Source organism: Emys orbicularis, chromosome 22, assembly GCF_028017835.1.
Source record: "Emys orbicularis isolate rEmyOrb1 chromosome 22, rEmyOrb1.hap1, whole genome shotgun sequence".
Taxonomy (NCBI): Eukaryota; Metazoa; Chordata; order Testudines; family Emydidae; genus Emys; species Emys orbicularis.
This window is the reverse complement of record NC_088704.1, coordinates 22,594,654-22,616,193: the sequence shown is the minus strand read 5'-3', so window position 1 is coordinate 22,616,193 and position 21,540 is coordinate 22,594,654. Positions and strand designations below refer to the sequence as shown.

The 21,540-nt window shown below is 41.7% G+C and overlaps 1 protein-coding gene across 1 annotated transcript in view; it reads left to right on the top strand.

The window, feature by feature from the left end:
• The window catches only part of DNAJC11 (DnaJ heat shock protein family (Hsp40) member C11), a 74,885-nt gene that overhangs the window by 9,753 nt on the left and 43,592 nt on the right, over positions 1 to 21,540 (top strand). Inside the window, exons 2-4 of the mRNA XM_065421440.1 lie at positions 3,157 to 3,286; positions 8,645 to 8,718; positions 19,129 to 19,230. Coding sequence (XP_065277512.1) covers positions 3,157 to 3,286; positions 8,645 to 8,718; positions 19,129 to 19,230 — 306 coding nt within the window. The remainder of the gene's footprint in view (positions 1 to 3,156; positions 3,287 to 8,644; positions 8,719 to 19,128; positions 19,231 to 21,540) is intronic.

The following is a 21,540-nucleotide window of genomic DNA, read 5'->3' as shown; positions in this document are numbered from 1 at the left end:
AAGTAACAAAGGTCACCTGCTAGAATGGAATGGAGTCTCCTAGCCAACCAGAGATGATAGCAGCATCTGTGAGTAATGCTTTCTATGAGAAAATATAGCGTCCGTGAGGAATCCAAGAGTTCTCCTACACTGTGGACCAAATTGACCAATTGTGGATATGCACCTTCAACCAAAGGTTGCAAACTCTTCAAAGGGCTTTCCTTTGCCCACCATCATCACTGGTTTTGCTCAGGTTTAGCATCAGCCAGCTGTTCTTTATCCATGAGCTGATCTTGGCCAAGCACTGGGCCATCTTGGTGGTAGTAGTGTGGTGGTATGTGGTGAAGACAGAGTAGAGCTGTGTATCATCTGGCACTTGAGTCCGTGTTGTCTGACCCAAATTGGTGTAGCTGCAAAGCTTCCTGTAAATGAATTGAGAAACTGTTGTATATCGTTCTGGTTCAGCTGGATGTGTGCTTGATATGGTTACAATGCTTGAGACAACTGGTACAAAAAAGATTGAATCTTACTGCAAGGTGCAGTACGTGCTTTGCAAGCTCAGTGTTCCCATCAGTGGTTTGTAGTGCCTTTTTTCTTAGTATAAACAGGGCCTTAGAGGTCTGATCAGTTCCTGACATGTCATTTTGTATGAGCACATCAGGACTAAAGGGTTAAGAATATGAAGTGGGGAGCTACATAAATATTTGGGGACACCAAAGCCTTAAGGGCTTGATTTAGCTACATTAGAAGCTCCTCAATACACACACTATAATTGCAATAATCCTATGTTAGAATGCAGCATGCAGATGAAACTGGACTAGAGTGTTATCCAAAGGAATGCACATTGAAAGAGAGAATATTTTTAATTAATCCTTTTTGAAAATCAAAGCGCACACATCTTACTTGTAGTCAGCTTGGTGATGGTGTGAAATGAATTTGCACTTCTATAAGGGAAACTCAATTTAGTATGGCGTAGCACCTAATCTGAAAATAATAGATGGCCACTGAACTTCACAGTCCTGATGAGAAGACTAAATCCATTCACTAGCAATTTTCTAGTATATAAACATTTAATCTATAATAGATTCAGACCCTATGAAAGTGTAACTGGATGGTTGAGACACTAAATGAATCTGTTTAATCCCCAAATAGGGGGATAAAGCACCTTAATTTTGCTCAGAGTTTTATTAATAAGAATGTAACTTAAAACATCATTATTAGTGACTTATGTATCTCATTATAATTTGAAATGTTGTCAGTATTTCTGTAGTGGCTTCAAAGAAGTTATCATTCATGAAATAGTGAATCAATGACCTTAGCTATTCACTTATGATGAAAGGCCCAATATAACATTTTATTGAACATGATATTTATGAAAAATGAAACTGCTCATTTCTATTAATCAATAGCACATTAAGCCATTTATCATTAATTTGATTTTAAAAGGTCACAGTGGAACTGGATATTTATTCCACTCCCTTCTCATCTAGTTTCATTTTAATAATCAAGAGAGCACAAGGAGATAGCAGAAGGAAAAATCACTGCTCTTTTGGTACATTTGCTTTCTTGAGCCAGGCCAGTCTAGAAGATCACCCTACTGCTGTCTGACTTGGAAATATTCATCTGAAATGGAAGAACCTGCAGAATAAATAAGTAGTTCTAACTGCTCACAAAAATAGAGTCAGTCACATTTTACATATTATAATGAACACAGTTGTCAGGTAGAGCCTGACTTTTCATTTTCTCTTGATCACTTTTGAGAAAGGGGATTAGGTTGAAGCACAAAATGCTGTGACACCTTTGTTTGAGGTAAACAGCTATGCAAACCTCAGTCATTGAAAGGCATTAAATGTCAGTGGAATCTAGTTAAATAAATACCTTTAAAGCGTACTATAAAAATGAATTATTTTTCTTTGTGAACCTTTATTCACATGTTACTCTTTGTACCCCTTCAGCATCTGACCTCTTTGATCCTTTGTTCTAGTAGAAGGGTGACCACAGTTACTAAAAGGGAACCCAACTAATGCCTGTGATGCTATTACAGCAATTGCACTCTGAAGCCATCCCTCTTCCCAGAAAGCGGACTTCCTGTCTCATGCTACACAGTATGAATAACCCAGTAATGCACTCCTGCTGTCATAATTTTGGAACTGTCTGAAATTTCATGAGTTGTGTATGGCAACCTCTGTCTCTCAGTTGCTAATTTGTTTAAGTGTGTTGTTGCTAAATTAATGCCAGCTATGTAGGATTACTGCAGGAAAGAGAAACAGAGGGAATAGCTACAGGGACTCTGTAGGGATCACAGACTCTCCAGTAAGATTGCTGTGAGGAGGTTTCTTGGGGAATGACAGAGAGGCAGGAATGTTTTGTTACTCCATTGATTCCTAAAGAGCTATCCAAAATCTGTCTCCACCTAATGTCATTGGAGTGGAGCCAGGCTGTATCTAAACAATCCAGCGTGGATGCAGTAAAGAAGCAAATTTTTCTTCATGGATTTAGTGGAATATTCTCATTTTATTTGTCCTTCAAATTGCTACCGGAGTAGTCTGTCTTTCTAGAGAGGATTATAGCCTTTGAGCTAGAGCATACTGTTCTTGCTACATGGGAAAGCTGCTGTCACAGTATATAGCAGAGAGATATGTTTGTGGAATTTTATGCTTAACTCTCCAACCTTTGTTGTTGCGGAATGTGGAATGTCCACAGTTTTTTGTTTTGTTTTTTTTTCTAAGTTGATTTGTGTTTGATGTTTTGGAATTAAAATACAGGAGGGGTCTGGTGTGAAATCCTGAGATTTTATAATCTTTCTTCAGAGCTGGCTTTAGCTATCCCATTCCACACAAAACTGAAATGGGGACATACTGGCTTGGTCTAATTAAAATAACATATGCACACAAAGGTAATGTCTTTTGTTACTGGGTCCTGCTTTTACACCCAGGTATGCAAGCGGGGTACTGTTGTGACAGCTTGGAAAACATGTCACATAAAAATTGGTGCTAATATTTTATTAACCCATGCAAAAAGCTGTATTTAAATAATAAAGTAAAACTTCATTTTACTCTGTACTTAGTATAACTAAATGTGCTGGATTGTGTCTGATGGGTTCCCGTTTCAGGGCTGATTTTGATGATAATGCTTAAATAACATTGTGCTCTAAATGAATTTTGTTCCTTTTCACAGGCCTCTCAGGAAGAGCTGAAAGCTGCCTATCGCCGACTATGTATGTTGTACCATCCAGACAAGCACAGAGACCCAGAGCTCAAAACACAAGCTGAGGAACTGTTTAACCTTGTTCACCGGGCTTATGAAGGTCAGTGGAAGGCTTAGATTTGCAGAAACTGTTTTCATAGTAGATGCTGGATTTTCTGATGCTTGAATTGTGTAGTCTGGAGAAAAAGAGAGATTCCTTTGTGCTCTTTAAAGATTATGGTTAATTTTGCACTTTTCACTTGGTGCTTTGGAAAATCAGTACTTCGTTTTTGAAACTAGTATGTGCCCAAAGAATGGAAAATGAGTACATTAGAAGAGCAAGAGTTGCATTTTGAATTGGGATCCAGTTAGGGTCTTATTTTTTATAATCTCTTATTACAGTTTATTTTTAATGGGTGTTTACCTGTCTAGATTGTCAGCTATGGCTAAAACACACATTTTTACCTCCTCCTTATTCTGTGCATTACCTCATGTCGGCCAGACCTCCTGAAAGTGAATTGTATGAAAAATCATTGTGAAAAGTTTGTATGAAAGTCACTTGTACGAAAAGTGTGCAGTAGCTTGTTTTTGTACCTCATACTACAGATTATCACAACACAAAATAATAACTTTGCAGTGTGTTCAGTGAATGAGGTAAGGAGTCTTACAATAAGATGTGGAGTCCTTGCCTCATTCATTGTGCAGCTCCACTAAATTTTTCACTGTACAGTTAAGTTAGCTGTGCAGGATGCTTAGTGTGACCCTTTCTTAGCTCTGTCCTACATGAATTTAATGAGAAAATTCCATGCAAAATGTGCTGTGCATGTGTGTGTTTGCACATGTCCTAACTTGGTCAAAACAAAATAAATTTTCTCTCTAGCAGAAGCACTTTTAATCGGAAAAGTGCTGTTTCCAGGTCAAATGTCAACTTTCGGTCCCTAGCCATCAGAGCTGTTTTTAAATAAATAAATAAATAAGTTGCAAGAATGTTTTTATAATGTTGTAAGTTTAAATTTTTCAATCTCTAGTTTTGTTTAAACTTTTCAAAAAATTCACCTTGAACAGAGACCAGTGCTCGAAAACTTCAAATTGAAAGGCAAATTTAGCTGTTTCTTTGTCATAGAGTCATAGACTTTAAGGTCAGAAGGGACCAATATGATCGTCTAGTCTGACCTCCTGCACAACGCAGGCCGCAGAATCTCACCCACCCACTCCTGCAACAAACCCCTGACCTATATCTGAGCCATTGAAGTCCTCAAATCATGGTTTAAAGACTTCAAGGTGCAGAGAATCCTCCAGCAAGGGACCCGTGCCCCACGCTGCAGAGGAAGGCGAAAAACCCCCAGGGCCTCTGCCAATCTGCCCTGGAGGAAAATTCCTTCCCAACCCCAAATATGGCGATCAGCTAAACCCTGAGCATGTGGGCAAGACTCACCAGCCAGACACCCAGGAAAGAATTCTCTGTAGTAACTCAGATCCCACCCCATCTACCATCCCATCACAGGCCTGAAGGGTCCTGAGTTTCCATTCCATTTCTGTGCATTCCCAGCATGGGTAGAGAAACACACACTAGGTCTAAACATAGCAGTGTGGCCATGGCAGTAGCTTGGGCAGTCGCTTGGGCTAGCCACTGGAGTATGTACCCAGGGGGTCAGGTGACGAGCTCAAGTTACCACCTGTGCTGCCACAGGCACTGCTACGCTTACAGCACTAGCTGAAGCAGTAGGATGCATTTGTCTACCTGCACTGGGAAGCACGGTCCCAACTGCAGTGTAGATGTACCCTTGAGGTCTTCAATCCTCTTTTTAGTGAGAATTTCCACACATTCGAAGGCCTAATTAAGGATGACATAGCAAGAGTACTTTGCACTTAACGTCTTCCCCCCCCAAAGATCTCCAAGCACTGTACAAACAATGAATTTAACTCTCTGTCAGGTAAATACTGTTGGTATTCCATGCTATCAATGGTGTAACTGAGTGTGCTGGGGTGTCCACCCCACACAAGGCCTGAAGGGATGAAGGTGGCTAGGTGCGCCAATTTACTGCCTGGGCCGCACCTAGAGGAGGAGCTAGGGACTAATTACAAGGACTAATTAAAGAGGAAGCTCAACTGGACAGGAACGTAGTATAAAGCCCAGTAGCTGAGAGTAGAAGGGGCTGCAGAGAGAGAGGCTGCAGTCACTGTGAGGGTGATACAAGGCAAAGTAGGAAGTAGCACACAGATATGGCAGTAAGGGATAGGACTGTGCAGACCTCGACTGCTTGTCATAGGGTCCCGACGCTGGGACCCAGTATAGAGGCGGGGCCTGAGTTCTCCTTCCAGTCACAGGGGAAATGGCACAGTTAAGGGGCAGTGAAAGGGAAGACTGTTATTCTCTAAAATAAAGACTTTTCACATCACAAATAAAAGCTAATTTTGTATCTCAATTCACTGTTTTTCCTAAAATTGAGATTTTAGTGGCCAGTGAAACAGTCTGAATGTTCTGGGTGATGAATGTGCATAGCTGAGACAATTGAGTCTTACCAGATTTGGATCTGCAGTCAGGGGCAGATGCACTGAATCCATATCTGCAAAAGATTTGATTGAAACTGTTTCCCTCAGATTATATTCTGTTATCTGGACTTGGCTGATACAGTCTTGTAGTTGTCTGAATTATTGATAGAGATAGCTTACCACATTTTGGAGATTTGGGGAGAAGTAACTGAAATGTAAGTGAATTAGGAGCCAGTAGGATTGTTCTGTGGTAAAACTGCTGCAGCAGCAAACTTGACGCTCAGTGATTTAGCCTAGAGGGAAGTTAAAGCAAAACGGCGAATAAATGATTCCTTATTAAATCCCAGAGAATTAGCTGAAGAAATTTGGTTCCTCTGTTTTCTGAATGGTCAGCGTTTCTTTCTCCCCATTAGACTTGAACGTGGGTGGAATCATTTATAGCATCTTTTAATTAGGCCTGAGAATATATGGAAACTCTCACTTAAAAAAAGCACTGAAGACCTTGAGTGGGTGATGATGGGGAATGGAAACTCAGGATCCTTCAATTAAAAAATAAAAATAAAAAAAAAGTTGCATTTTAAATCTTGTTCTGGAAATTCAGAGAGCGCTGACATTCTGCTGTAAACAGGTCAGTTTTCTCTTTGAATTTCCTGGCTTTGTTTGTTATGTGTTGCAACCTTAAACATAAACTGTTGCTTATTCAGCATCAAATGGCTTTACAGACAAGGTTGGGGATTACAAAAATTAAAACCCACGACCAACAACATGTGTTAGTCTTTCAGAGGGAATTATGAAAAATAGTATCTGCAACCGTGCCTCCATGGGTCACAACTGAGAATACCAAATTCAGGACAAACTGCTGAGAAATGGGGCAGACGCATGCCAAGACTGGAGGTGGTTCTCCCATGAAATATACCAAACCAGCAACAAAAGTAAACTTCTGTCTCAGCATACTGGCTAACAAGAAGTCAGAAAAGCAGTGTCCTTGGGTATTCCAGTCCTTGTATCACCACCAAAAACACTAAACTTAATGATGAGTGGTTATTTAAAACCAATTTCATCAAACCAAAAGGTTCTTCTGATCCCAAAGGACCAGCCACGTACCCAGGTCAATATATAACTCAGATTTTACCCAAAAATCACGCTGTTGCCAATCCTTTAGTATCTAAAATCTAAAGGTTTATTCATAAAAAGAAAGAAAGGTGAGAGTTAAAATCGGTTAAAGGAATCAAATACATACAATAATTGCCAAGTTCTTGGTTCAGGATTATAGCAGTGATGGAATAAACTGCTGGCTTAAGTCAAGTCTCTGGTTGCTTCCAAATCATTGGAAGGTTCTCAGTCCCTTGGTTAGAATGCTCCCTTTAGTATAAGTCCATAGTCCAGAGGTTGGAGTAGAAAAAAGGCAAAATGGAGGGGTTTCCAGCGCCTTTTATAGATTCTGCCATGTGGAGGGAAATCCATTGTTTCAAACAAAGCCCTCAGCACAGCTAGTGGAAAATTACAGGTAAAAGATGGAGTTTGGAGTCACATGAGTGAGTCACATGTCCATGCATGACTAACTTAGTCATGGCCGGAAATTCCATTAAGAGTAGATAGGCATCTTCCATTGAGTTAAGTGTTCATTAATGGGCCACTTAATTTGAATAGTCCCTTCAAGAGGTGCCGGCTAAATACTTTTTGGACGTTACCCCAGGAGCAAACATTTGAAATACAGGGCTAGAGCTAATACTAATAACTTCAAATACAAAAACGATACATGCATACAAATAGCATATTCAGCAAATCATAACCTTCCATAGACACCTTACTTGACATAATTTGTACAAGATTTGTTGCAATTATATAACAGTGGTAGCAACAATGATCTACATGGTCATATTTTAATCAGCTAACATCACAGTATCTACGTAGGAGAGGTGACTAGCTCGCTAACCTCTCCATAGTTAAGATTGAAGCTAATTTTCCATTATAAACCTGATTTTTTTTAAAAGGAAAAAAAAAACCCCTAACACTAATATCTCCCCTTAGCTTCACCAGATCCAAAACAATTCAACTGAAATCTTAGCCAAGGGTCGAACTGTTCTGGGAAGCTTGGCATAAGGTACAGAAGGCTTTTGGAATGGATATGTTTGTGGCAGGGGAGCTAACAGATTGAATTAATTTTCTGAAGATTTTCCTATCTTTTTTGTTCATATTACTAAAATGCGTTGACCGATTCTCTTGGTGGTTTGGAGTTTTGCAGGCATTTGAAATTATATATGCGCTTTTTCACTTAAATGATAAGTGATATTAATCTGGTTAAATGGCATTTGGCAAGATGTTCATGGTCCAGTGCAAATGTTATCACTTCTTCATGGCCCAGATGGGCATGGCTGTCATGGGTGGAGTAGCAGGCAGAGAACCACATGGAACTGGGTCGACCTGGTATAGTGAGTGGAAGGAAGGAAGACAAATGCTATGATGGCCTGCCCCCTAAAAATGAATGGGACTTTAAAGAAATTCCCAGGCAAAATAGTGAATTTTTTCACTAAGTAAAGGTCCAATGAATCAATCAATCCCCCAAAAAACCTTTCAGGGAATGTTACAGTTTTCTGAAAAAACAAGGCCTTTAAGATGGAAATTCTATCGACATAAAGGCTTCCTACAGTGTGTATCACTGTAATTCTCTGTTTAAAAAGAATCCAAAATACTCAGAAGTATGCAAATGCATCAAGATGTATTTTGTAAAAGTAATGAGGTCTTAATAATATGGGACCTTACTACAGCCCTGCCTTTGGTATTAAATCTTTGCTGAGAAGTTAAAGAAAACCAGGTGGCTTTCATCTAGTGATATTGGGTGTGTAGACAGGACAAATAGGAATTAGCTTAGGACAGCGGTTCTCAAACTTCATTGCACCGCAACCCTCTTCTGACAACAAAAATTTTGAAGGAAAGACTGAAAACTGAGTTCTGTATTCTGAGCATGTTTGGTTTTAATTTGCAGTGCTTAGTGATCCACAGACAAGAGCCATTTATGACATATATGGGAGGAGAGGACTGGAAATGGAAGGATGGGAGGTAAGAGAAATTCTTTACCTTATATCTCACAAAAGGGGCTAAATCCAGCCTAATTTGAAATACTTATATCAGAACTATCTATTTGAAGGCACTCTTGTTTAGTCATTTCTGTCTCTCTCTTTTAGAACATCACGATGGATTTTCAAGTAATGCTTGTTTCTTCTTTTTTGAAAAGGGTACAATAAATCTGACATTCAGAGAGTTCCCTAATAGAATATTACCATGAAAAGCAACATCTTTCTGAGACAAATGTGTCATCGGTGTCTTTCCAGTCTCATGCAAATGTCTTTCACCTAAAACACTTTCACAATCAGCTAGTCTGTGAGATTAAAGATTTTTTTTTTCTCAGTGAGCAGCTGTAAAGTGCTGTGAAAGAGGATTTATCCACTCCTTATCCTCCCCTTTACTAGCTTCTGCCTGGGCTCAGTTGCTCACTCCAAGCTGGTTACTATGAAATCATTGACTTCTATTCGTTGTCCCACCAGGGTTAACAGAAGCTAGCAGAGCACTGAAATACATTATTGGTTCAGTTCCACAATGAAGCTTGGAATTTGCAGCTGAAAACTTACAGCAGTGACGGTGTGTGGCACTAAGCCATTTTTTGGCCTCAGCATTGTGTGTCTCATTTCAGTTTTAGGAGTCAAATCTTCCCCTCTGTGGGTGACTGGGACAAATCTATCCAACACGCTCTGGTATTTAAGAGATGCCAGTGAAACCATTGTAATCAGATTTATACCAGTGTAGTGTGTCCATAAACAACATTGCACCAGTTTAGCGTTTAACATCAGACCAGACCTTGGGCACTATATAAACCTAAATGAGAGATTAATGGGACAGCTATTGGTGGGGGAGTCTCTGATAGCATGGCTCCATTGTAGTTTTCCTTCCTTGGAGTCTGAAGGCCAAATCCCTACAAGTGGTGAGAGGAACAAAAACCTTTCCCCTGCCCCCCCAGAGCAGATGCTCTTGTGCCCTGTGACATGAGGCAACCCAGTGTTTCCACCTCTGTCTAATGCCATGTTTCTTGCTTTCAGTCTTTTTCCATGAGTGACATCTTTTTCAATGGTTATCTTATGTTCTCTTTTGTCCTCCTCTTGTCCTTCTTCCACTGCGTGGTGTCCAGTCAAGGGCTTGTCTAGGAATATATATATGGTTTTACAGCTCTACAACATGCCTAAACCACTTCAGCCTTCTTTCTCAAATCATTGTCTTTACAGCTTGTTGGCCTGTCCTTTGTAACACAAAAGCATTAGTTACTTTAGCCCACCAGGAGACACCAAGTATTCTCCGCGGACATCTCTGATGGAATGCGTCAAGTTTCCTGTTGTGGGCTTCTAGCATTTGCCAAGTTTCAGAAGCATATAACTTTGTGGCTATCACAGTGACATTATATAACTTTATTGTGGTTCCCATCTTGCGTTCCGGAGTAGAGTACCGTGATACTGTCTGAATGGAGTCTTTCGCGTCCACTCATTTCACTTACTCCAAGAATACTAATATCGAACAGTCATTTCTCTGACTACTTGACTCAGTTTCCTACTGTCCCACATGGTTCTCATATTACAACATCTGATTTTAGTTTTGGTTTTAGCTGTTAGGATCTCTTGTTTCAGGTGATGAATTCCCTCACGGGTTTGGTCCACCACCTTCATACCTCCATTCAAACTCATTTGTTGTCAACTCAGTGATTCCTAATGGCATTATCTCCTTCAGGCTAGCTAACTGAAATAGACGCTTGTATCTGAGTTGTTTTCATAACTAACTTTTTTACGTGGACAGGTAGTTAGCCTGACTCGTAATGTAGGTCCATTGTTCCTTATTCAGTATATCCAGAGCAGCCCATAACATGCATGGGGTTTCCTCATCCATCACCTGAGGTCTTAGGATGCCACAGGTGCCAGCCAAGGAAACATCATGGAGTTTCCTGTCACTCATGTTGTTTTTCTCAATAGGGAGTGATCTGGCCCCAAGTTTTTAATTTCAAACTAAGTGCAAAATACAGTTTAAACTGATTAAATAGTTTAGCAACCAAAAAGAAATCCCATCTATGTCAGGGAGGTCACTTCCACACAATTCATTCTTGAGGGTTAGACAGTGTTGTTTACAGCAAGAAAATAAAGTAGTAGAAAATAAACAGCACTTCTTGAATGGGGCTCCATGCATTGCTCTGACTTCTGGCCAGGAGCCCTCTCTCTTTGTCTCCCAGGCAGCCATGCTTGTAGACCTTTCTCTGAGCACCTGTGCAAGGTGAGAGCATTAATTCCCTGTTCACTAGGGACCAGGTATTGTCCCTGTTCCCTCTTCTGTGGGGACAATATATTCCTGGCAAAATGTCACATGACTTTGTGCAACACAATGATGTAATCCCATCATAAAAAAAATACACCCCACAATCAGTTCAAATAGGGAGCATGTCACAAATGAAACATGTTCCTAAAACCTTTTAAATGAATATTTATTTAACCAAATTTGTGGCAAAAAGCTGAGTGGACCAGTCAAATTCTCATATATCAGGGTCTGATCTTAGTATTTCATATTAATAATATACCATGTGACAATGTCTGCACTGAAAGATAAAGCCACCTTTAGTGTATAGTATACACTAGGTATTAACTGTGAGCTGTATCAAGACTAATATGCAGTAGATAAAATGAACCCATTACTTATACTGTAAAGAAAAATCCATCTGAAATGGAGCTTATTTTATAGAGCAAGCTTCAGCAGCCTTCAAAGAATTCCTGCAGCTGGATGAATTGTTTGATATAAGTCCTGTCCCACCTGAGTAATAGCTTTCTCTCCAGGGAGGAAGTAGCATTACCTTTGAACAGCTGCCAATGTTCTAAGTACTGTTAAACTTTTCTACCCTGCGTTTCCTTTCTGTACAGAAGGATTCTATATTCTGTGTATTTGCTGTATGAGGCATATGTTTATGTAGAGTCTCTAAGTATGTGTGAGGGGAGGTGGACACCACATGTAACTTGTGCCTTTATTTAATGTCTGAGATTTGCAGGGCAATCTGAGTGGGTTCTGAACTTGGATATATTGGGACCTCCTGAACATGCCAGTTGGAATTTACTAACCAAAATAGTAAAACAACCAGTTTAGAAGCATAATAGATTGTCAGGTGGGGTGTGTGGATGTGATATCCTGTGAATGTTTCTCATGTGATGGAGACATTCTGCCATCCAGTTGGTGACTCATAGCACACCCAAGGCAATGGGAGGCTTACCTTGCTACTTTGTGTATGTATAACCCCATTGTTTGAGTGTGTTGTATTGTTGCTGATGTGCATGATGCAGTCCACCTCTGGTTATCTGTGTGTTGTGTTTGGGGTATGCATCTATATCTGCTGCTAGAGAGAGCTGTGGCCACAACAAACCTGTACAAGAGAGAAGAGGAATGAGAAACAAGGGAAGAAACCCCCCACCCCCAAATGCATTTTAAAAAAAGATGGGGAGGATATGAGGATCCTACTGTGAACAGATTTAAAGCTTTTCTCAATTTGCATAAAATGCCTAGAAACCACAGAACCAGGTGTGTTATAAATGTTTAGGTAGAAAATAACAATCCTCTTGAATCTGTAGGCTCAGACCCAGTAGCTGGTTTTCGGTACATATTTGAGGCCCCTATTCCCAAACTGTGTCCTCCTGTCTCTGAAGGTCTCAAAGCATATTGTAGGCAACTAGCAGCTGGTAGCAGAAATATAGGCAATTTGGAGAAACTGGCACATGCTTTCCCTGAACACAGTTGCCTGGATTGAGAAGATACCCGTTTTTAGCACTGCTGTTTTGCATTTTTTCCTTTGACTTTTAGCCTTCTGATGTATGGTGGGGATACACTTTGTAAACTGAACCTTTCAGTAGGAAGTCCACCCAGAGTCCTTGTATTCATGCTAATTTGCAAAGGAAAAAAGCAAATTAAATAGTTATAGATTGATTGAATTAAACACTATTTTTTTCATCAAGGTAGCAATTTTAAACATTGAAAAGTCAGGGCATACATAAGAATGGCCATATTGGGTCAGACCAAGGGTCCATCTAGCCCTGCATCCTGTCTTCCAACAATGGCCAGTGCCAGATTCTTCCAAGGGAGTGAATAGAATAGGGTGAGTTTCCTTTCCCCTGTCATCCAGTCCCAGAATCTGACAGTCAGAGACTTAAATTACATAAGTTAAAGTTCACCCACAAATGGTGAATAGTGATGAACACAAATAAAGAGTGTTTCACAGCCAGCTGTTATAGACTTTAAAGGGGTTTTCATGGATATATTCGAGGCAAAATGGGGTATGATATGTGTAGAACTTTAATGTTTAAAAATGCAACCTTATGTTATATTAATATAAGTTCTTATATTTAATACATATATATAGTGAAAGCCTAAATTGCAATACTGATTATATGGAAGATCACAGCCAGTATTTTAGATTTCCATTGCTAAATTCTTTCTGGGTCTGTACAGCTTTCTACGTGCATATCCTAGACTGTGGATGTGTAGAGACTAAGGCTATTAATTTGCAGTATCCCAATTACAAATATGGGCTTGTCTAAACTACCACGTGGGGTCGATCTAAGATATGCAACTTTAGCTACGTGAATAGTGTAGCTGAAGTAGACGTACTTAGATCTACTTACCGCAGTGTCTTCACTGCGATAAGTTGACAGCTGACGCTCTCCCTTCGACTCCGCTTGCGTTTCTCGTTCTGGTGGAGTACCGGAGTGGACAGGAGAGCGCTCAGCGGTCGATTTATCGCACCTCTACTAGATGCGATAAATCGACCCCCGCTGGATCAGTTGCTGCCCGCCGATCCAGCGGGTAGTGTAGACAAGCCCTAAGTGACTTAGTTTTATTCCACTGTTCATCATTGTGTATGGGCTCTGTGGTGACTGGTATGTAAATATAAACAGTAGTGGATATAGGTGACTATAGGTGGCTCTTGAGAATCCAAATGAAGTGCCAGGTTGAATATAAAAGAATGAATAGCGTAGCTGAATATGTGAATAGCGTAGCTGAAGTAAACGTACTTAGGTGGCTCTTGAGAATCCAAATGAAGTGCCAGGTTGAATATAAAAGAATGAAACAGACCTTTTGAGTCTCATTAGAACTAGACAGGCCAAGCACTGGAAACTTGGCCGTTAGCCGCCCTGCAGGATGTGTCCTGAATTTTAACTCATTTTATAATCTGATGACTAGAAATTGAGTGAACTGATACCTATGGAACCTTTTCCTCTTCCTTACGTCACAAAGAATGTCAGAGAAAAGTAATTTAAGAGTTCTTAATTCAAACTTGCAAAGGTTAAGCAGCTGGGATTCTCCACAACAAATCTCACCCTTTTGGCCTTGGCAAAGCATATTACCTGGCAAATGTGTCTTCTACATAGTTCTGAAAGACAGATTTAATCCCCAGGTTTCTGTAAAGTGGTTTTAAAGTCAGCATCGTGCAAGTCCTTCCCATACCTCATATTTGTTTAAGACTTTACTACCAGCAGTTTTCGAAGCTGATATCTAACATCTAATGCCTCAGATTCATATGCAAGGGACCCTAGGGACCTTCTCCACAAAGTTCGGCTTGAAAAGGCTGATCGTTGCCTGGTGGGTTTCCCATCCGTTTTTCAAAGCCCAGCTTACCACAGTGCATCCAACTCAGGTAGTGGCATCCCAGGTAGAGATGCCACTACCTGAGTTGGATGCACTGTGTTAAGCTGGGCTTTGAACACTACTAGAGGCTGGGTGGCCACAGGAATTATACTGTTACACCATCCACAATCTCTGTTTTGGGTGAAGGGTGGGAGATTGGCTTCATTGATATTTCATATATTTTAATTCTCTCTCTGCCCTGTAGAGCTAAACAAATTACTGTAACCCTTTCTCCTGTGAAGCTGAATGTTTCATCAGTGGATGGGTTCCCCAAGACCAGTGCTATTATGCTTTTAAATATTGGAAGAAAAGGATTCTATAGGAGAGAAGGTTAAGAAAAGGGAGTAGGAAAGAAGAGCGAGGAGAGAACAACGTTAAGTATTCTGGATTTTTTTCTTCAACAGCAAACACATAATATTTTAACAAAACAAGCGTCTGTCCCTCGCTTCTCACGTTTACCTCCAGACATCTTCTCCTTGTCCAGATCTATTCCGCCCCCAACAATCTTCTAGTCATTGAACTTTTTGAAACTTTGCACTTTTAGAGAGAGGTAAGGGATTGACTCTGTGTACGCAAATTTGCAGAGGGACAATAGAGTTGAGATCTGTTATTTCTCACCTCAATATATTATTTATTTATTTAAAAACATTTTTTGCTGTTAACAAGCACGTTACCTCTGGAGAGACAAATCCATAGTTTGAGAACTGCAAAACTAAGCATCTCTGATGGTATCTTCTAGATTGAGCATTGAGTCCCCCTGGGTAGATAGAACGATTAACCTAAATAATCTATACAGAAGCCTGTGGAACCCCATAAGATTGGATCCTTAATCCAGGAACTATGGATCTCATTTACAAAACTTTTCTTAAATATTACATGAATACATTGTCTCATACTATAGAATTAGAATTTATAATCCCTATTCCATGATGAGATATCTTAGAGCTATAATGTATCTTAATTAAAACTATCTTTAAATAGGTTTTTTCCTCAAAAAGCATTTTATCAAAAAAATCCAATTTAAATTTAAAAAATCTTTTTTTTTTTTTTTTTTTTTTTAAATCATTGATTTGTATCCACCCTGCTTGAAGCCATGAACTTCCACATGATAAAATTCCAATGCAAGTGTTAAGCACTGCATAAAACTGGGTGTTAGGCCGGTTATAGTTAACAGTCCTGAGTCTGTTTTGAAAAGTCAGAGGATTTAGCCGTTTCCTCTTTTAAATGAGCTCTGTGGTTATCCCGAACGTAACTTCCCTTTGAAGATGAACTTCATAATGAAAAAAGAACACTTAGGCACTGATCCTGCAAACACTTACACACGTGCTCACCTGTAAGTACATCAGTAGACCAGTCTCTCTGAGTCATTAAAATAAATATTTCATTTTGATTGTTAAGATTTGCTGTCTTGGACTAATCTGGTGGTGATAACAGGATTACATTAGTTTAAAATGGAGCTCTTGATCTCTAAACACCTTTTGCTGCTTGTCAGTTTCCAGGTGCAGTATAAAGTGTTGGTTTTAACCTATTGAGTTTTATGTGACATGGGACCTCACTACTTCAGAGAGTTTCTTTCATGATGTTGGTACCACTACATTTGTGATTAGTGGAGGTGATTGAGCTATATACTCACCCTGGGTATAAATGGAGCGAGGGCTGCTGGCGCGACACTTTTCATGATGGCCCTATGGCTTTGAAACTCTCTCCACCTCCTCACATCCCAATATGCCAGATTTATAACCTGATGGGCACATGGCATAGACCACTTTCTTCTAGGCATGTGAGAAAGGAATTGGTTGAAAGAGTGAATGAGAGGGTTGTTCTGTGTGGGGTAGTTATAGGGTTATTGATATGGTATGTGAATATCATTATATTCTGCCAGATATATTAGACCTCTTAGTCCTTGTCTTCAAAGGAACACCTTCAAAAGATGAGCCTGGGAGCTTAAATTGATAACTTTCCTTTGATTAAAAATCAGAGACTCAATAAAGACACTCGATTTATGGATCATTGCAACTATCTGTACCCACTAACACTCCTTTGTTCTATGACTGCAGAAGTGTTAACTTCCCACTTCACCTTGAATGGTTTCTTGCAATATGTGTTAACTCCTAATGCTAAACAATCTATTTCATCTTGTAGTTAGCTGTGACACTCTGAAAAAAACAACGAAGAGTCCTTGTGGCACTTTAGGGTATGTCTACACTACGGGATTACTCCGAATTTACAGAATTCGATTTCGGGCAACCGATTGTATAAAGTCGAGTGCATGCGGCCACACTAAGCACATTAATTCGGCGGTGTGCGTCCATGTACCGAGGCTAGCGTCGACTTCCGTAGCGTTGCACTGTGGGTAGCTATCCCATAGTTCCCGCAGTCTCCCCCGCCCATTGGAATTCTGGGTTGAGATCCCAATGCCTGATGGGGCAAAAAACATTGTCGCTGGTGGTTCTGGGTACAGCCTCACCCCTACCTCTGTGAAAGCAACGGCAGACAACCGTTTCGCACCCTTTTTCCTGGGTGAACTGTGTAGACGCCATACCACGGCAAGCATGGAGCCCGCTCAGCTCAAGACAGCAGTCATGAACATTGTAAACACCTCGCGCATTATCGTGCAGTTTATGCTGAACCAGAACCTGAAAAACCAGGCGAGGAGGAGGCTGCGACGAGAGTGATGAGGACATGGATACGGACACAGAATTCTCTCAAACCGCGGGCCCCAGCGCTTTGGAGATCATGCTGTTAATGGGGCAGGTTATAGCCGTGGAACACCGATTCTGGGCCCGGGAAACAAGCACAGACTGGTGGGACCGCATAGTGTTGCAGGTGTGGGATGATTCCCAGTGGCTGCGAAACTTTTGCATGCGTAAGGGCACTTTCATGGAACTTTGTGACTTGCTTTCCCCTGCCCTGAAGCACCAGAATACCAAGATGAGAGCAGCCCTCACAGTTGAGAAGCGAGTGGCGATAGCCCTGTGGAAGCTTGCAACGTCAGACAGCTACCGGTCAGTCGGGAATCAATTTGGAGTGGGCAAATCTACTGTGAGGGCTGCTGTGATGCAAGTAGAAACCTTCTGCAAAGGCTTTTGGAGTACCTCCAGGAAAGCTTCATGGAGATGTCCCTGGAGGATTTCCGCTCCATCCCCAGACACGTTAACAGACTTTTCCAGTAGCTGTACTGGCCGCAAATGCATCCCAAGTCCTCAGGGCAAATTAATCATTAAAAAACGCTTGCTTTTAAACCATGTTTTATATTTACAAAGGTACACTCACCAGAGGTCCCTTCCATGGCTTCATGGTCTGGGATAATGCCTTGGGAGGGTACTTCAGTCAGGCTGAGAAAAAGATTCTGGCTGTTGGGAAGAATGGAGTGCTGTGTGCTCTCCGCAAGCTCATCGTCCTCCTCCTCATCTTCCCCGTCCGCAGAATCCTCAGGCATGGCTGAGGTTACCCCCTCCTCGGAATCCATGGTCAGAGGTGGTGTAGTGGTGGCGGCTCCCCCTAGAATTGCATGCAGCTCAGCGTAGAAGCGGCATGCCTGTGGCTCTGCCCCGGACCTTCCGTTTGCTTCTTTGGTTTTCTGGTAGGCTTGTCTGAGCTCCTTAACTTTCACGCGGCACTGATATGATTCCCTATTGTGGCCTCTCTCCATCATGCCTTGGAGATTTTTTTCAAATATTTTGGCATTACATCTTTTGGAACGTAGTTCTGCTAGCACGGAATCCTCTCCCCATATAGCGATCAGATCCAGTACCTTCTGTACGGTCCATGCTGGTGCTCTTTTTCAATTCTTGGACTGCATGGTTACCTGTGCTGATGAGCTCTGTGTGGTCACCTGTGCTCTCCACGCTGGGCAAACAGGAAAAGTTCGCGGGGCTTTTCCCGTCTACTTGGCCAGTGCATCTGAGTTCAGATTGCTGTCCAGAGCGGTCACAATGGTGCACTATGGGATAGCTCCCGGAGGCCAATACCATCGAATTGCGGCCACACTAACCCTAATTCGAAATGGCAATATCGATTTTGGCGCTACTCCCCTCGGGGAGAAGTACAGAAATCGATTTTAAGAGCCCTTTATGTCGAAGTAAATGGCTTCGTTGTGTGGACGGGTGCAGGGTTAATTCGGTTTAACGCTGCTAAATTCGACCTAAACTCGTAGTGTAGACCAGGCCTTAGCGACTAACAAATTTATTTGGGCATAAGCTTTTGTGGGCTAAAACCCCATCTGATGAAGTGAGTTTTAGCCCACGAAAGCTTATGCCCAAATAAATGTGTTAGTCTCTAAGGTGCCACAAGGACTCCTCGTTCTTTTTGCTGATACAGACTAACGCGGCTACCCCTCTGAAACCTGTGACACTCTGAGTACCTTTCCCACACCTGAAGAAGAGCTCAGTGTAAGCTCAAAAGCTTCTCTCTTTCGCTACAGAAGATAGTCCAATAAAATATATTACCTCAGCCACCTTGCTTCTCAGATATCTGAAATACATACATGTGTGTATATATAGAGAGATTTTTGTTATTTGTGTTTTATATTTTTAATTGTAAGTGTAAAAAGTACTTTGGGCCAGGAATAGGTGCTTGAATAAAAACACAGTGGCTTGATTTAGCAATGGATTACAGAAAAAAAAATATCCTGTTGTAACATGAAAGGGGATCATATCTAAAAAGGAAGTGAAAAGCATAGAGTTTTCTAAATTTCATCAGTGATTAAATTGTCTGATTGTTGGCTGGATGTTCTATTGCCTGTTAACCTTTGTTTCTTAATTCCTTTGTGCACAGGTTGTGGAGAGGAGGAGAACTCCAGCTGAAATTAGAGAAGAATTTGAGCGTTTGCAGAGAGAGAGGGAAGAAAGGAGACTTCAGCAGCGAACTAATCCCAAGGTAAAGTAGAAAACACATCTGTTCTCAAGAATGAAGCCTAAAACTGTTAGAAATAATGAGGGGTTTTATGGCTAGAGGAGTGATCTGAAATTAGCTAACCACATTTATTGGGGTTTTTCCCACCCTTTTCTAATGCTGCAATATATAAGGGAAATGCAGGGGGAAAAGCGTTTAGCATGTGGCTTATAGTAAAGTGAATTGTTTTAAAAAGTTCTCTTCTATGGAGAATTCATTGTGCTTTCATTGGTGAGATACATGTTGAAGTAAAAATCTTTCTCGGAACCCTGAGAAAACATTCCAAACACAGGAACTTCTGAGTCCTATGCAAATATTCCAAATAAAGTGAAACTCCCTACAGTTCTGTGACAGGTTTCCCCTGTCACAGGTGTGCTGAGATTCATTCCGTTTCAAAGATGTATTTGAGTGTAAGAACGACAACTGACAAATCAATTGCGTAGCAGAAATCTTCCAGTTGGAGTTTAGAGAGCAAAATAAGGTGATAAGTAACAGTCAGCATGGATTTGTCAAGAACAAATTGTGTCAGACCAACCTGATAGCTTTCTTTGACGGGGGGAAGCGGTAGATGTGGTATATTTTGACTTTAGTAAAGCTTTTGATACTGTCTCGCATGACCTTCTCATAAACAAACTAGGGAAATGCAACCTAGATGGAGCTACTATAAGGTGAGTGCATAACTGGTTGGAAAACCGTTCCCAGAGAGTAGTTACCAGTGGTGCACAGTCATGCTGGAAGAGCATAACGAGTGGGGTCCCACAGGGATTAGTTCTGGGTCCGGTTCTGTTCAATATCTTCATTGATGATTTAGATAATGGCATAGAGAGTACACTTACAAAATTTGCAGATGATACCAAGCCAGGAGGGGTTGCAAGTGTTTAGGAGGATAGGATTATAATTCAAAATGATCTGGACAAACTGGAGAAATGGTCTGAAGTAAATAGGGACAAATGCAAAGTACTCCACTTAGGAAGGAACAATCAGTTGCATACATACAAAATGGGAAATGAATGCCTAGGAGGAAATAATGTGGAAAGGGATCTGGGGGTCATAGTGGATCATAAGCTAAATATGAATCAACAGTATAACACTGTTGCAAAACAAGTGAACATCATTCTGGGATGTATTAGCAGGAGTGTTGTAAGCAAGACATGAGAAGTAATTCTTTCACTCTACTCCGCGCTGATTAGGCCTCAACTGGAGTATTGTGTCCTGTTCTGGGTGGCACATTTTAGGAAATATGTGGACAAATTGGAGAAAGTCCAGAGAAGAACAACAAAAATGATTAAAGGTCTAGAAAACATGACCTATGAGGGAAGATTGAAAAAACTGGGTTTGTTTAGTCTGGAAAAGAGAAGACTGAGAGAGGACATAACAATTTTCAAGTACATAAAAGGTCGTTACAAGGAGGAGGGAGAAAAATTGTTCTTCTTAACCTCTGAGGATAGGACAAGAAGCAATGGGCTTATATTGCAGCAAGGGACGTTTAGGTTGGACATTAGGAAGAACTTCCTAACTGTCAGGGTGGTTAAGCACTGGAATAAATTGCCTAGGGAGGTTGTGGAATCTCTCCATCCTTGAAGATTTTTAAGAGCAGGTTAGACAAACACCTGTCAGGGAGGGTCTAGATCAGCGTTTCTCAAACGGGGGTACCCAAGGGTACTCCAGGGGGTCCGCAGGCCCTGCTGAGAAACTCCTCCCCCTCCCTCCCAGTACGCCGGGGAACAGGCTTCCTACTTGCCCTGGCTCCGCGCCGCTCCCGGAAGCAGCAAACACATCCCTGCTGCACCAGGGAGGCCAGAGGGTCTCCACGTGCTGCTTCCGCCCTGAGCGCTGCCCCCGCAGCTCCCATTGGCCGGGAACTGCGGCCAATGGGAGCTGCGGGGGCGGTGCCTGTGGCGGGGCAGCATGCGGAGACTTCCTGCCTCCCCCCACCTAGGAGCCGCTGCCAGAGGGATGTGCCAGTCGCTTCAGGAGCCGCCCGAGGGAAGCACCGCACCCCTCACCCCCTGCCCCAGCCCAGAGCCTGCCCCCCCGCACCCAAACCACCTCCCAGAGCGTGCACCCCTCAGCCCCTCCCACACCCAAACTCCCTCCCAGAGCCTGCACCACCTCCTGTACCCCAAACCCATGCCCCAGCCTGGTGAAAGTGAGTGAGGGCGGGGGAGGGAGGGGATGATGGAGTGAGCGGGGATGGGGCCTTGGAGAAGAAGCAGGGCAGGGGGGTCGCCTCAGGGAAGGGCTGGGGAAGGGGGTGGGGCAAGGGCTGAGCGGGGGGCCTTGGGGGTCCCCAAA